At 42.9% G+C, this 11,731-nt stretch overlaps 2 protein-coding genes across 3 annotated transcripts in view; one reads left to right on the plus strand and one right to left on the minus strand.

Moving 5' to 3' along the window:
- Nucleotides 1–6,763, minus strand: part of POLR1A (RNA polymerase I subunit A) — a 57,139-nt gene extending 50,376 nt beyond the window's left edge. The window contains exons 1-4 of the mRNA XM_006111628.4: nt 6,369–6,763; nt 5,129–5,333; nt 3,296–3,445; nt 3,115–3,222 (exon numbers count right to left, since the gene is read on the minus strand). Coding sequence (XP_006111690.2) covers nt 3,115–3,222; nt 3,296–3,445; nt 5,129–5,333; nt 6,369–6,445 — 540 coding nt within the window. The 5' untranslated portion in view covers nt 6,446–6,763. The remainder of the gene's footprint in view (nt 1–3,114; nt 3,223–3,295; nt 3,446–5,128; nt 5,334–6,368) is intronic.
- PTCD3 (pentatricopeptide repeat domain 3) overlaps nt 6,618–11,731 on the plus strand; it is a 38,531-nt gene continuing 33,417 nt past the window's right edge. Inside the window, exons 1-5 of one of the 2 annotated variants that reach the window (XM_014574642.3) lie at nt 6,618–6,748; nt 8,226–8,275; nt 8,515–8,551; nt 9,853–9,898; nt 10,860–10,928. In XM_014574642.3, the coding sequence (XP_014430128.2) occupies nt 6,654–6,748; nt 8,226–8,275; nt 8,515–8,551; nt 9,853–9,898; nt 10,860–10,928 (297 nt within the window). In that variant the 5' untranslated portion in view covers nt 6,618–6,653. Of the gene's footprint in view, nt 6,749–8,225; nt 8,276–8,514; nt 8,552–9,852; nt 9,899–10,859; nt 10,929–11,731 lie in introns of those variants that run through there. The other variant, XM_014574645.3, reaches the window with a different exon arrangement.

Raw genomic sequence — 11,731 nt, forward strand, 5'->3', positions numbered from 1 at the left:
ACCAAAATGTGTTTATTCAAGTAAAAGTGTAACCCTTGATTCAAAGGTAGCAGTGTGGGGAGAGAGGGCCTTATGTGTGTGACCATGAACATAAGTACGGCCATACTGGGTCAGACCAAAGGTCCATCTAGCCCAGTAGTCTGTCTGCCAACAGTGGCCAGCACCAGGTGCCCCAGAGAGAGTGGACCGAAGACAATGATCAAGCAATTTGTCTCCTGCCATCCCTCTCCAGCCTCTGACAAACAGAGGCCAAGTACACCATTTTATCCCCTGGCTAATAGCCTTTTATGGACCTAACCTCCATGAAATTATCTAGCTTCTCTTTAAACTCTCTTATAGTCCAAGCCTTCACAGCCTCCTCTGGCAAGGAGTTCCGCAGGTTGACTAAATGCTGTGTGAAGAACTTTCTTTTATTAGTTTTAAACCTGCTACCCATTAATTTCATTTGGTGTCTTCTAGTTCTTCTATTTAGGGAACTAATAAATAACTTTTCTTTAATCGGCCCTCTCCACACCATTCATGATTTTACAGACCTCTATCATATCCCCCCTCAGTCTCCTCTTTTCTAAACTGAAAAGTCCCAGTCGCTTTAACCTCTCCTCATATGGGACCCGTTCCAAACCCCTAATCATTTTAGTTGCCCTTTTCTGAACCCTTTCCAAGGCCAAAATATCTTTTTTGAGGTGAGGAGACCACATCTGTCCACAGTATTCAAGATGTGGGCGTACCATAGTTTTATACAGGGGCAGTAAGATATTCTGGGTCTTATTTTCTATCCCTTTCTTAATAATTCCTAACATCCTCTTTGCCTTTTTGACCGCCGCTGCACACTTTAACATGCATGTTAAAGGCTCATCAGTTCACTGTGTACAGTTACACTTTCACATTCCTAGCAGATACACACCACCAGTACAAACACACACCAATATATATATTTTAATTGTTCATAGATATGGAATAATATTAAAAGAGGCATAATTAACAAGGTCACTGACTTAATTCTTTTAAATTTGATTTCATATTAAATATTTTAAATTGCCCTTGGAGTACATGTATTTTATCATCCTAACTTCAACTAGTGAACACACCAAAATGTGATATACTCAAACAGCAATATTAAGACAGACAGGGCCATTAAGTGAAAGCATAAAAATATTCACCAGAGGCACAATTTAATAACCTACTTCTCGTATCATACACAGACCACTAAATCTTCAGGGGAAGTTTCTCTCAAAAAATGAAGCATCTGCCAAAACACTACAATGCTATGGACTTTTGCAGTTCAAAGCCATCCCTATTGCAGGTTTATCTGCACACATACCTCAGCTTTAAGATGCTAAAAAAATAAAATAAATAAATCTATAAGTCAACTAGAAATAGTCATGCCTTCATTGCAAATATTACTACAATATTTTCTGATCCCGGAAGGAGTATAATAGGCAATTACTCAGGCTTATAGAATTTCTGAAGGACATCAACTCAATTAATACTTCACACACAGAACACAATAAAAATGAGTAAAGTTACAGAGAGCAAACAAAACTGCAAATGATACCACTGAAAATACAAGGGGAAGTAAAACAAAGTGGTTGGTTATGTGTATTTTAAATGAGTATTTAGGACTCATACAGTGTGCAAATTAAGGATGTTAACCAGCGGTTAATTAAGTAATTGAGCAGTCGATGGAATTTCCATTGACTACTCGATAGGCACTTCCGCATTCCTCCTTTGAAATGTACAAGAGCCCCTGCTGGCCTCCATGCTGCACTGCCACTTTGAAATGCACAACAGCCCCTGAACATTTCAAAGGAGGAATACAGAACTCTGCATGCAGCCCAAGGCCAGTGGGAAGTCCCACTGACTCCGGACTGCACGCAGGTGCCAGCTTTGAAATGCATGAGTCCCCAGCAGGAGCTCTTGTGCATTTCAAAGCTGCAACGCAACATGGAGCCCGTAGTCAGCGGGAGACTCAGAGTTCTCCGCTGACCCCGAGCTTCATGCTGCACTGTTGCTTTGAAATGCCAGGCAAAGCCAGGGTCAGTTGGGGACTCCCCAGCTGATCCAGGGCTCCACGCACAGTGCTGCACAGCTGATCCCCAGCTTAGCTGTGCGGCACTGCCCCTTTGAAATGCCGAGGATGTAGTCAGGCTATTCTCAGTGGTGGCAAATGACAGAAGGAATCAGTGGGGGGAGGTCTAGGTTGGATATTAGGAAAAACTATTTCACTAGAAGGGTGGTGAATGTTTTACCTGGGAAAATGGTGGAATCTCCATCCTTCGAGGTTTAAGGCCAGGCTAGACAAAGCACTGTGTGGAATGACTAGGTTTGGTTCTGCTTTGACTGGGAAGCTGGACTAGACAGCCTCCTGAGGTCTCTTCCTATCCTAATGTGCTATGATTGAATGAAGTTTTCCAAAGATCCAAAGAGTCCCAATTTTTATAATCCCCTCTGTACGTGGCTAGCAATCTTTTAGATAAGAATAACTGGATAAGATATATTTTGGCCAGAGGGATCACTGATTGATGGAAGACAATGCCTAACATCTGACTTTGTATTGTCTTCACAGTGCTCCTGATACCTGCTGGTTTAGTGAACAGGACAAGAAATTAAATCTGAGACTTCAGTTCCACTCTGATTCTAAATCCAAGACTACACTAGTGGGTCTTGCAATCCCCAAGGCTACAAATTTTGAGTTAAAGCTTAAATTGGTATAGAAAACAAAAATATGCAGTGCAGCAGTAAATCCTCAGAATCTTCAGATTTTTCATGTCAAGGATTTCTGTTGTCCTAAGAATGCCTAAGAGCTTCATGATAACAACATTCCTGTCGTACGGAACAACTAAACTAAAAAAAGATAAACATTGTTGGTAAATTACTGTACTAGGTAACTTTTCCTGTGGCTTCCTAAAAAGGACCTGCTTCATTTACATAATTATTCTCTAAAAAAACTATCAAATCATTTCCCTCCACACACAAACAAATCCCAAAACAACACACACCAAAACTCTTTTGGGATGGTGTTAAATCTGGAAGATACCATACCAGCCCACTCATTTAAAAAGGTACATGCATGGCAAGATTGAGATTCCAAGCAATAACACTTATTCTACTCACGTGTGAACACTGATCTCCAAATTCATTATTTTGTAGCATTTCATTCACATGATGATTTAATTCTTCTTCAATGTCTAAACCAGAGGCATCTGTATTTGCATCCACAAACTGAAATAAAGAGATGAAATTAGCATCATCATGCCATTACATTGCTGCCAGCTCAAAGATGGGGGATACCTACCCTATTCAGGATTGCCTCAAGATCACAGACTGCATGAAGTAACCCCTTCTCTAAGACTTTCAGTTGGCTAAGTAATAAATGAACCACTGCTCGACTGCATGTCAGCAAGCGACAGTTTAAACAAGAACCTCGGATCAGAAGGTATAGTTTCTGAAAAGGAAACAAAAATTAGTTTGGTAGATTTAATGATGTGGAAAACAGAAAACCTGAAGGCAAGTTGACTCTTTTTAAGGAAAATGCCAGTGTTATTTGGAAGACAGAAGCTACCTTCCCACAACAGAAAAAGTCTCTAGCTTCCAATGTTTTCAAACAGTGAAGTGTTTCCTTGACACCCCAAGTCTCCACATAAAAGCCTGCTTCTCCCGCCACATTTTGGGGAGCAGAACTGTTTCATTTTATTTCTATTCACATTCATATTCCATAACCCTCACTATGGTTTCTGAGACTCTATGCCATGATCAAGGAAAAAGAGACATCCAGAGGTGGCATCCCACTTCAGAACAGCTAGCGAGGCTCCAAGTGAAGACCTTTTATATTTACAAAGTTATTTTGGGGGAAACAGCCACCCATTAATTCTGAAATACCTGCAGCATGTTACAGAGAGGTGAGACTTTGGACATAGACAGTACCTCCCACGATCAGGCATGCACAGTGTCCTCAAGCTCTATTGAAATCAACAAGAGTTGCAAGTATTCAGCATTTCTCCTCAGGCACTCCGCATACTGCCAGTTGTAGCTCTTAGGACTTTCCTTCGCTTGGGCATTTAGCTAAACAGCTATTCTAGAATTCTGAACTATTTATTTAGTATCAGCTCTACTGTGGTTGCTCTTACTCTGCAATAAGTATTTAAATACATTTCCATATGTAGAGAAGCCTTTAGTGTCTGTAAAACCCTTTGAGATCTTTGGATAATAAGCAGTATAAATGATATGCTAAACTGAAGTGTTATTACTAATTTGTTACATTCATATTATTTTATCATCAATTTGTGTTTAACCGAGACACAATGATCTTACACTAACTAGTACTATTTAACTATTATGTATTCATAACACACTGCTTGCAGTGAATTTGTTACAGTGCAATGGAGCAAAAGTCTGACTGGTAGAAGTACAGTTCAATGGACTTTCACTCCTCTTATAGTGAAACTTTGTCCTGCTTATGCTGAAATAACATTCCACCATAATATCAGAGGGGTAGCCTGGATCTAGAAAAGCGACAAGGAGTCCTGTGGCACTTTATAGACTAACATGTATTAGAGCATAAGCTTTCGTGGGCAAAGACCCACTGTTGCATCTGACTAAGTGGGTCTTTGCCCATGAAAGCTTATTCTCCAGTACATCTGTTAGTCTATAAGGTGCCACAGGGTTCCTTGTCACTTTTGCATTCCACCATACATTAGTTCTAAACTAATCTTGTCTACTTGTCCTCCAACTAAGCAAGAAGGATGGGTGCAGACATTGCTACTACAAAGTAGGGTATAGCCTTTGGCTCCTCATTTCACTATAGTTTCTTCTATAAGAAGAAAAAGTGTTTGGCCAGTCTTATTACAGGTGTTTCCTCACTGTAAATGAAGGCATGGTAATAGCAAGTGGGAAAGGGAGAGAAAAATCATTTGACTATTATGGTAAATATATGTTTAAAGTTAAGTTTATTTGATGGAAGACATTTCACCAGAGGAGGATTTCCCCATATCACTATTTACTGCACTTAGTTTAATATTCTTCAAAGATCACTAGCTCTTGAAGACAGCAGACACTACTAGCCAATGAAGACTAGTCCTGATACACAATAGTCCACATCATAAGCAAATTCTCAACAGCATATACATACATCAAAAAATAGAGGATTATAGACAGTCAGTGGCAGATCTATGTGGCCTAGGTGTCCTGGGCAGTTATTGAAGTTCTGCATACAAGTAGTACACACTTCTTTGGCATCAGCAGGTCCCAAAGATAAGTCATAGAGTCCATTTACTGCTGGATTACCCACATTATCTAGGTAATTAGGGTTGGTTATGGCTTTTACACTTAGTTTCCTAAAGATCAAAGAAAAACACAGAAATTACATTTATGAAGGCAGATACTGTTGACACTGTGTATATATATATATACTTTGATGTTACAAGTAAGAGCAAATATTACTGTAACTGGAAAAAGTAGTCTTTTCCCCTTTCTCCCAGGTTATTTTGTGCATTTGCCAGCACTTTGTGTACAGTCAGTTTCACTTATTTCCTCTGTATACCCAGTGATAGGACATTAGCTTTTCCTTAAATGCTGCAAACAATGCACCACCAACAATGGCAGGGATGCCAAAAAAGCTCATCACAATGCACACAAGGAAATACTCCTGTACCTACTGAAAGTAGCATCTTTAACAACCACAGGGTTGGCAGAGCAGAGTTCCCTGTAACTTAAGCGTTTGGGTGGCCTCCCAGGGGAGATTCCACCCAGCTGATTGGCACAGCACCCACAGCCCTAAACATGTGTTTCGACTGGTGGCGCACATCCACACCATTTGTCAGTGCATGTAACAAAATGTATTCCACACATTGATGGAACAAAATAGAAGGAGCACTGGTCTGCTCCCCTGTAGCACGTCAGCAGCGCTCCCTCCCACTCAAGTACTCTTGCTCCTAGGGGCACACACCAGGCCCTCTTCTCCATCCCTCAAGAAAGCAGGACCAGCTCCTCCCCCCGCCCCACAGACTGGGGCTCTCCTCTCCGCATGCGCCCCGCTCCGCGGCACAGGACACCTCTCCCCCTCCCTTCCCAGGATGGCACCTCCCTGGCCAACCAGTCTCGTCTGGCTCATGGGCTGCGTTTCACCACAGCCTCCTTCCACCCCCGACAGGCCAGGCCCAGGAGCGGTGCAGGCAGAGGGGCGCCGGCCTGGCCCCTGCAGGCCAGGGTGAGGGGTGTCCCCCCCGCTACTCTGCTGAGAGCCTAGCACAACAGGACTACACGCCCCAGCATGCCATGCGCCAAGAGTCCATGACACCCCGGCCGCTCGGCGGCGCAAGGCGTGCTGGGAATAGTAGTTCCCGAGGGGTTCTCCAGGCTCGGGTCCTCACCTGATTTCCTCAGCAGTGTACATGCCGAAGGAGATACCGGCCAGCCGCCGCCACGGCATCTCTCTAGGCGGCCCCATGGCGAGCGCTCCAGCCGCTCCCTCCTTCTTCCCGCTCCGGTGACTCCCTCAACGGGCGCCACGCGGCCCCCAGTAGCGTGTCCGACGCGCGCTCAGGGGGAGGGACCGTCACTGGCCGGTACCACTCCCCCTCTCCGCTTCCTTCCGCCTCACGCAGGCAAATGGTACCGTCCTCCCTTTCCCGGCATGCCCCGGGCGGGCCGCCAAGATGGCGGGACGGTGGTGGCGGCAGGTCGCCTGGCAGCGAGCGGTGCTGTTGAGCGGCCGATACGGCTTACGGCTGCGCAGCGGGGCGAGCGGCAGGTGGGAGCAGGGGGCGGCTTGAGGGGCAGCTCCGCTTGTACAGGCCTGAAAGAGCCGGTAACGGGAGTGGGCCAGTCACTGAGATGAGGCCAGCGCCACGAGAGAGAGCTCTGCGCCTGCGCATTGTAGTTGCCGTTCGCGGTGTGTTCTAGCCCTGTGGCGTTCACGCGCGCGCTCTCCGCAATCCGCCAGGAGAATTGCGCGTGCGCATTGTCGGGTTTTCCCATGTGCGTGCCCTTCAGTGGCCGGGGTTCTTGGCGCTGGCCCCGTTGAAGTTAAATTGCCCGTTGGGGTCCAGGTTGTGAGCGCAGGCGATTCTCTCCCCGTCCCCCACCTATGCTGCGGGGGGTCTGCCTCCCTTTCCTTGGGCTTCAGCTGCCCGGGGAAGGCTCTGCCCTGGCTGAGGAACCTCTGAAATGTACAAGAATCCTGTCTGGGGCTCTTGCTGCCTGGGGCCTGTGCGGGACTCAAGAGTCCCCCTGGCTCCATGCTCTATGACATTCTCATCTTTGAAATGCGCAAGAGACCCTGCTGGGGCTCATGTACATTTCAAAGGCAGAATTTCCCAAGGCACTTCTGCTTTGAAATGTAGCAACTGGCAGGCTCTTGCTACATTTCAAAGTGGAACTGCCCTTATTGATTAATCAAATAGTCGATGAAAATTCCATCCACTGTTTGATTAGTTGATTAATCTAATTTTAACATCCTTATTCTTTACTAGCACACGCTTATCTGGACCCGAGCAAGGAACTTCTACTCCTGGAGTGCCCCTCCCCAACCAGGAAGCTCTCTGCAGCCTGAGCTCAATTAGCATTTATACTGCCTCTGCTTACAGGGAACCCCACTGAGCTTATCATCAAGCCATGGGGCCATGGCCTGGCAATGTTCTGCGGCCTAATAGCCAACAGTTCACAGTCCGGCACCAGTCTGTGACCCAGCAGGTGGGAACCATTGGCATAGTACATAGCAGTTCTGTACACTCACTTCGAAATCAGTCTACATCCTCAGAGCTCTTTGAAACAGATGAGATCTGTATAAGCATTCAGCCTAGTTCCAGCTTCCAATGCAAAGCTTTGTGTTTGTGCAGGCAGTGCAAGTATTGAAAAATGTGGAGTGGGAGGAATTTATTGTCCTTTTTTTGAACGGTTAGTGTCTGTGTTTTCAAGCCTTTTGTCAAGAAATTTAGCTAGAGGTTCTCTTGTGATCAACTAATTTCAGGGGCTGGAGCTTTAAGAAAAACAATTATGTATCCCTTGGGTTGTGATAAAATTCCAGGGTTTGGGAATGCTGTGTGGGATTGCCAGAGACTTGCATTAATGGTCTAGTTGCTTGCAGTACAGAATTCTTCAAATTAGGGATGCAAAAAATGAAAAAAACAAAACTCTGTAATCGATAAAAATTCTGTTGGTTACAGGGTTAATCACTCCTGGGGCTGCATACATATTAAAGTGCATGCTTCCATATTTGGTTTCTGTAGGTATTGTTCAGGAAGTGCACCACTTCAGAAGACTGACGCTGACCCAGGAGGTACAGTATCTTAATTATATAGTTCATTTTTACAGCTCTGCAAAATGTGTGCTCTTACATAATTAAACAAGGCACCTGAAAGAGGAACTTAAAAATTACGTGTTCAGAATTTCCCATCTTAACTGCTATATATTTTATATTTAGTAGCTTAGACTAGTCAATAGTTTGTTTATAGTTGCAGAAATGCCAGTCTCATGTATCTGTTCTAACAATATTATGATCAATATTTCTTCTTAAAGTTACCGAAGAAATTGTTATTCCGAGAAAGAAAACTTGGTGAGTGTTAAAATCTCATCTCTAGGTCTCTCCCTCCCTGTTGGGGCCCTTGGAGTTTTCCTGACATCTGCCCTCTACACTTTTGTGTATATGCTAACAGTAAATACATTTGAGTTTTGTGTATTGTGGTGTGAGGGAGAAAGTCAGTGGGAAAACTGCATGTAAGGCTCTGTCTCCAGTAAGCCACCCTTAGCCTTTCTTTGAGAGGCCACTTTAAAGAACCTCTGTTTCAGTACATTTTTTTTTGTTACTTAAAGATCACATTTATTTGCCAACCACATCTTACTGATCTTGTGAGGGGATAAAATAAAATGGATAAAATGTTATAACTGGAGTAGATAAAATAAAACCAGGAGGAAGCTTGTATTTCTGAAATCTTGGCTAATGGATTATTATGGGGAGTATGTGCTGAAGATGTGATATTGGATGTATCCCACTCCATTTTCACCTTTGTTTGTTGATCCATAGAGGGGAGCTGACTCAAGTGCAGAGTGAATCTTAATAGTTATAGATCTAGAAGTGAGGGTTTGCTTGCCAATGAATGGCTGTACAGCTTGCTACCCATGAAGGATTTGAATTTGGATCTTTGAATTTGCGAAGTCTGGGAGCTTAATGGAAAGGGGTAGTTCTCATCACTGTCAACTACATTTTTTTCAATTTGCCCAAGAGTTACAGCATAGGATACTACATCCATTCCTCAGTCTGCACAATTGTTTTTTGTGATTTGAGGGTTTCACTGATAACATTCTCTCCCTTGCCTTTCTCCCCCTCAGTACTCTCCCAAATAGTGAGTATGGCATAGGGGATGAAATGCATATGCAGACTCCATTTTTATAAAGTTTTAAGTGTGTTGGCAGCAATGGTTTCCTACTTGTTAAATAAATACATATGTGTGTGTGTTAAATTAAGTGGTTCAGTTACACTTCATCAGTCTTTCATTCCCCTCCCTCTCTCCATGTCCCAAGAAGAAATGATATATTTTAAATAGGATTATAATATTCAAAGCATCAGTATATTTGACAGCAGTGTTCAACGTACGCTGAACGCTCGGGCGGATGCCCAGGAAAGATTGAGGTACCACCCAGCTGATTAGCAGAGTGCCCAGAGCTGTCCACAACTAGCTGCATATGCCCTGGTACACATCCAAAATTTATTCTGCCCATGGATGGAAAAAATTAGAAGGACCAATGTTTGACACTGAGATTTTTCTTAAAATCCTGATCCTCTGAGATTGCTAATATATTAAGAATTGATGTTGAAAGCCTGTTACACACGATTCATGTAAGTTTCTTTAAATTTAGGGATAAACTAGCAGTTCTTCAAACACTAGCAGCTACAGTGAACCGGGTAAGTACCTTCTTAGATTATAATTAATCTTATGGAACTATGTAGTGCTGCTTTTTAAAAATATACTAGACTTGCATTGTGGAGATCTTTTGTACACCTGCCAGGATCATAAGTGAGAAATAGGATCCTAGTTGCCATGTGAGCACAATTGCCACATCATTCAGCACCTTGAGTCTTGAATAACCTGTCCGATAGCTGTTACTCTGTGTAGTACTATGTTAAGATAATGTATCAGACCAACATTGAACTGTTAGAGTGGGAAGATGTGCATATACTCTGGACCATAAGAGTCTAATTCTCAGTTGCCATGCACATTGTGCAGCCATTCTCGTCAGTGCAGCATGAGTCCAAAGCATATTTAAAATGCTGATGTTTGATTTGGTAGATTTTTACATTCATTATGCAAGGTGCTTGGTAGCAGAAGATCAGGCCTTTGATTTTTATTCTAACAACAGTGCCAAATGAGTCTGTTAAAAAGCATCATAGAGTAAAGGACAGAAATCCTCTAAAGCAAGAGTCCATGTGTCACAGGAACACAAAGTGCAAAAAAAATTAGTGTGTGTTTGATGGTTCCTGGAAACTAATCCCCCAATCCCGCAAGATGTTGAGAGGTGCAATTCATTTCTGTGGCAGCTGAGACACTTGCTACTTTGCAGGATGTCCTTAGTACCTTAATTATTTAGGTCCCCATCCTAATGGAATCATTATATTATTAATGTGTGTGTGCCTATTACGTACCTCTGAAGAACTGTTTGATCATTTATTCACAAACCAATACATTGCTATACTTCAAATGAGTGAAGTTTTTTGCTGCACAAATAAATTCCTTATTAAAACGGTATAGAGAGATGGTTGCACTAGTCCTGCCAACAGTCCTTTAATTTCAGAGATGAAATAAGAAATATCTACAGCTGTCTGCATAATGCATAACAGTTTAAATGCTGCCTTTTCCTTTCTGCAGGATCCTACAGCTGCACATTATATGTTTCAAGATGACCCCTACCTTCTCCCAAGAAGTTATTCTGAGTTTGTAAGTATTCTATTTTGAAACTTTGAGGACCTCTGCCATCAGGCATTAGGGGGACAATTGGCAAAATGTTTTTAAATGAAAAGAAAAGAAAACTTCTGATCACTCTTTAAACACTTCAGAATATTAATCTTTATTTACTTCTGGCTTCCTGTTATAATGGTTTTCTGGACAGTCTCAGGCTCAGACCCACTCCTTTCTGCCATCCCTTCTGAGCACTTGGCTGCCTGCACCCTTTCTGCTTTCAGAACTTCTACTGTTTGTTCAATCAAATGCCTTATCCATTGGCCTGCACTACCAGGTTATTTGCTGATGCATGACTTTCCTTGAGGAATACAAGCCTTTGCACAGATGATGTTTATGTGAACTGGTTACTGAGTCTTTAGAGCTGAAGCCTGCAACACAGTACTGTGTACCACTTGCAATTTAGTAAAATTTGAGATGAAAATGTGAGCTAAAACATCTATTTTATGTGTTGCTCTATAGAACATAAACCACTAATTGTCCCAACTTTTAGGAGTTTACTGTCTTACACAGAATAGCCTCGGTATAATAGAGTGTGTGGAAAGAGCAGTGTTGAGAGGAAGGAATCTTTGAAAGAGAGTTCTTCCAGAGTAACATCTGGTTTTTCTAAAGAATGGAGAACAAGCGATAAGACCTAAAATCTAGGAACTGGGGACAGAATTGGAAGAAATGCCATAAAAGGGAAGGCAAGTAGAAGGAACATAGGTGGAAGCAAAATTAAATGAGTCCTTTAAAGTGAATCCCAGGAGCTTGAATTTGATCTGCCTGGAATTCCATATAAA

The sequence above is a fragment of the Pelodiscus sinensis genome, chromosome 5 (assembly GCF_049634645.1).
Source record: "Pelodiscus sinensis isolate JC-2024 chromosome 5, ASM4963464v1, whole genome shotgun sequence".
Taxonomy (NCBI): Eukaryota; Metazoa; Chordata; order Testudines; family Trionychidae; genus Pelodiscus; species Pelodiscus sinensis.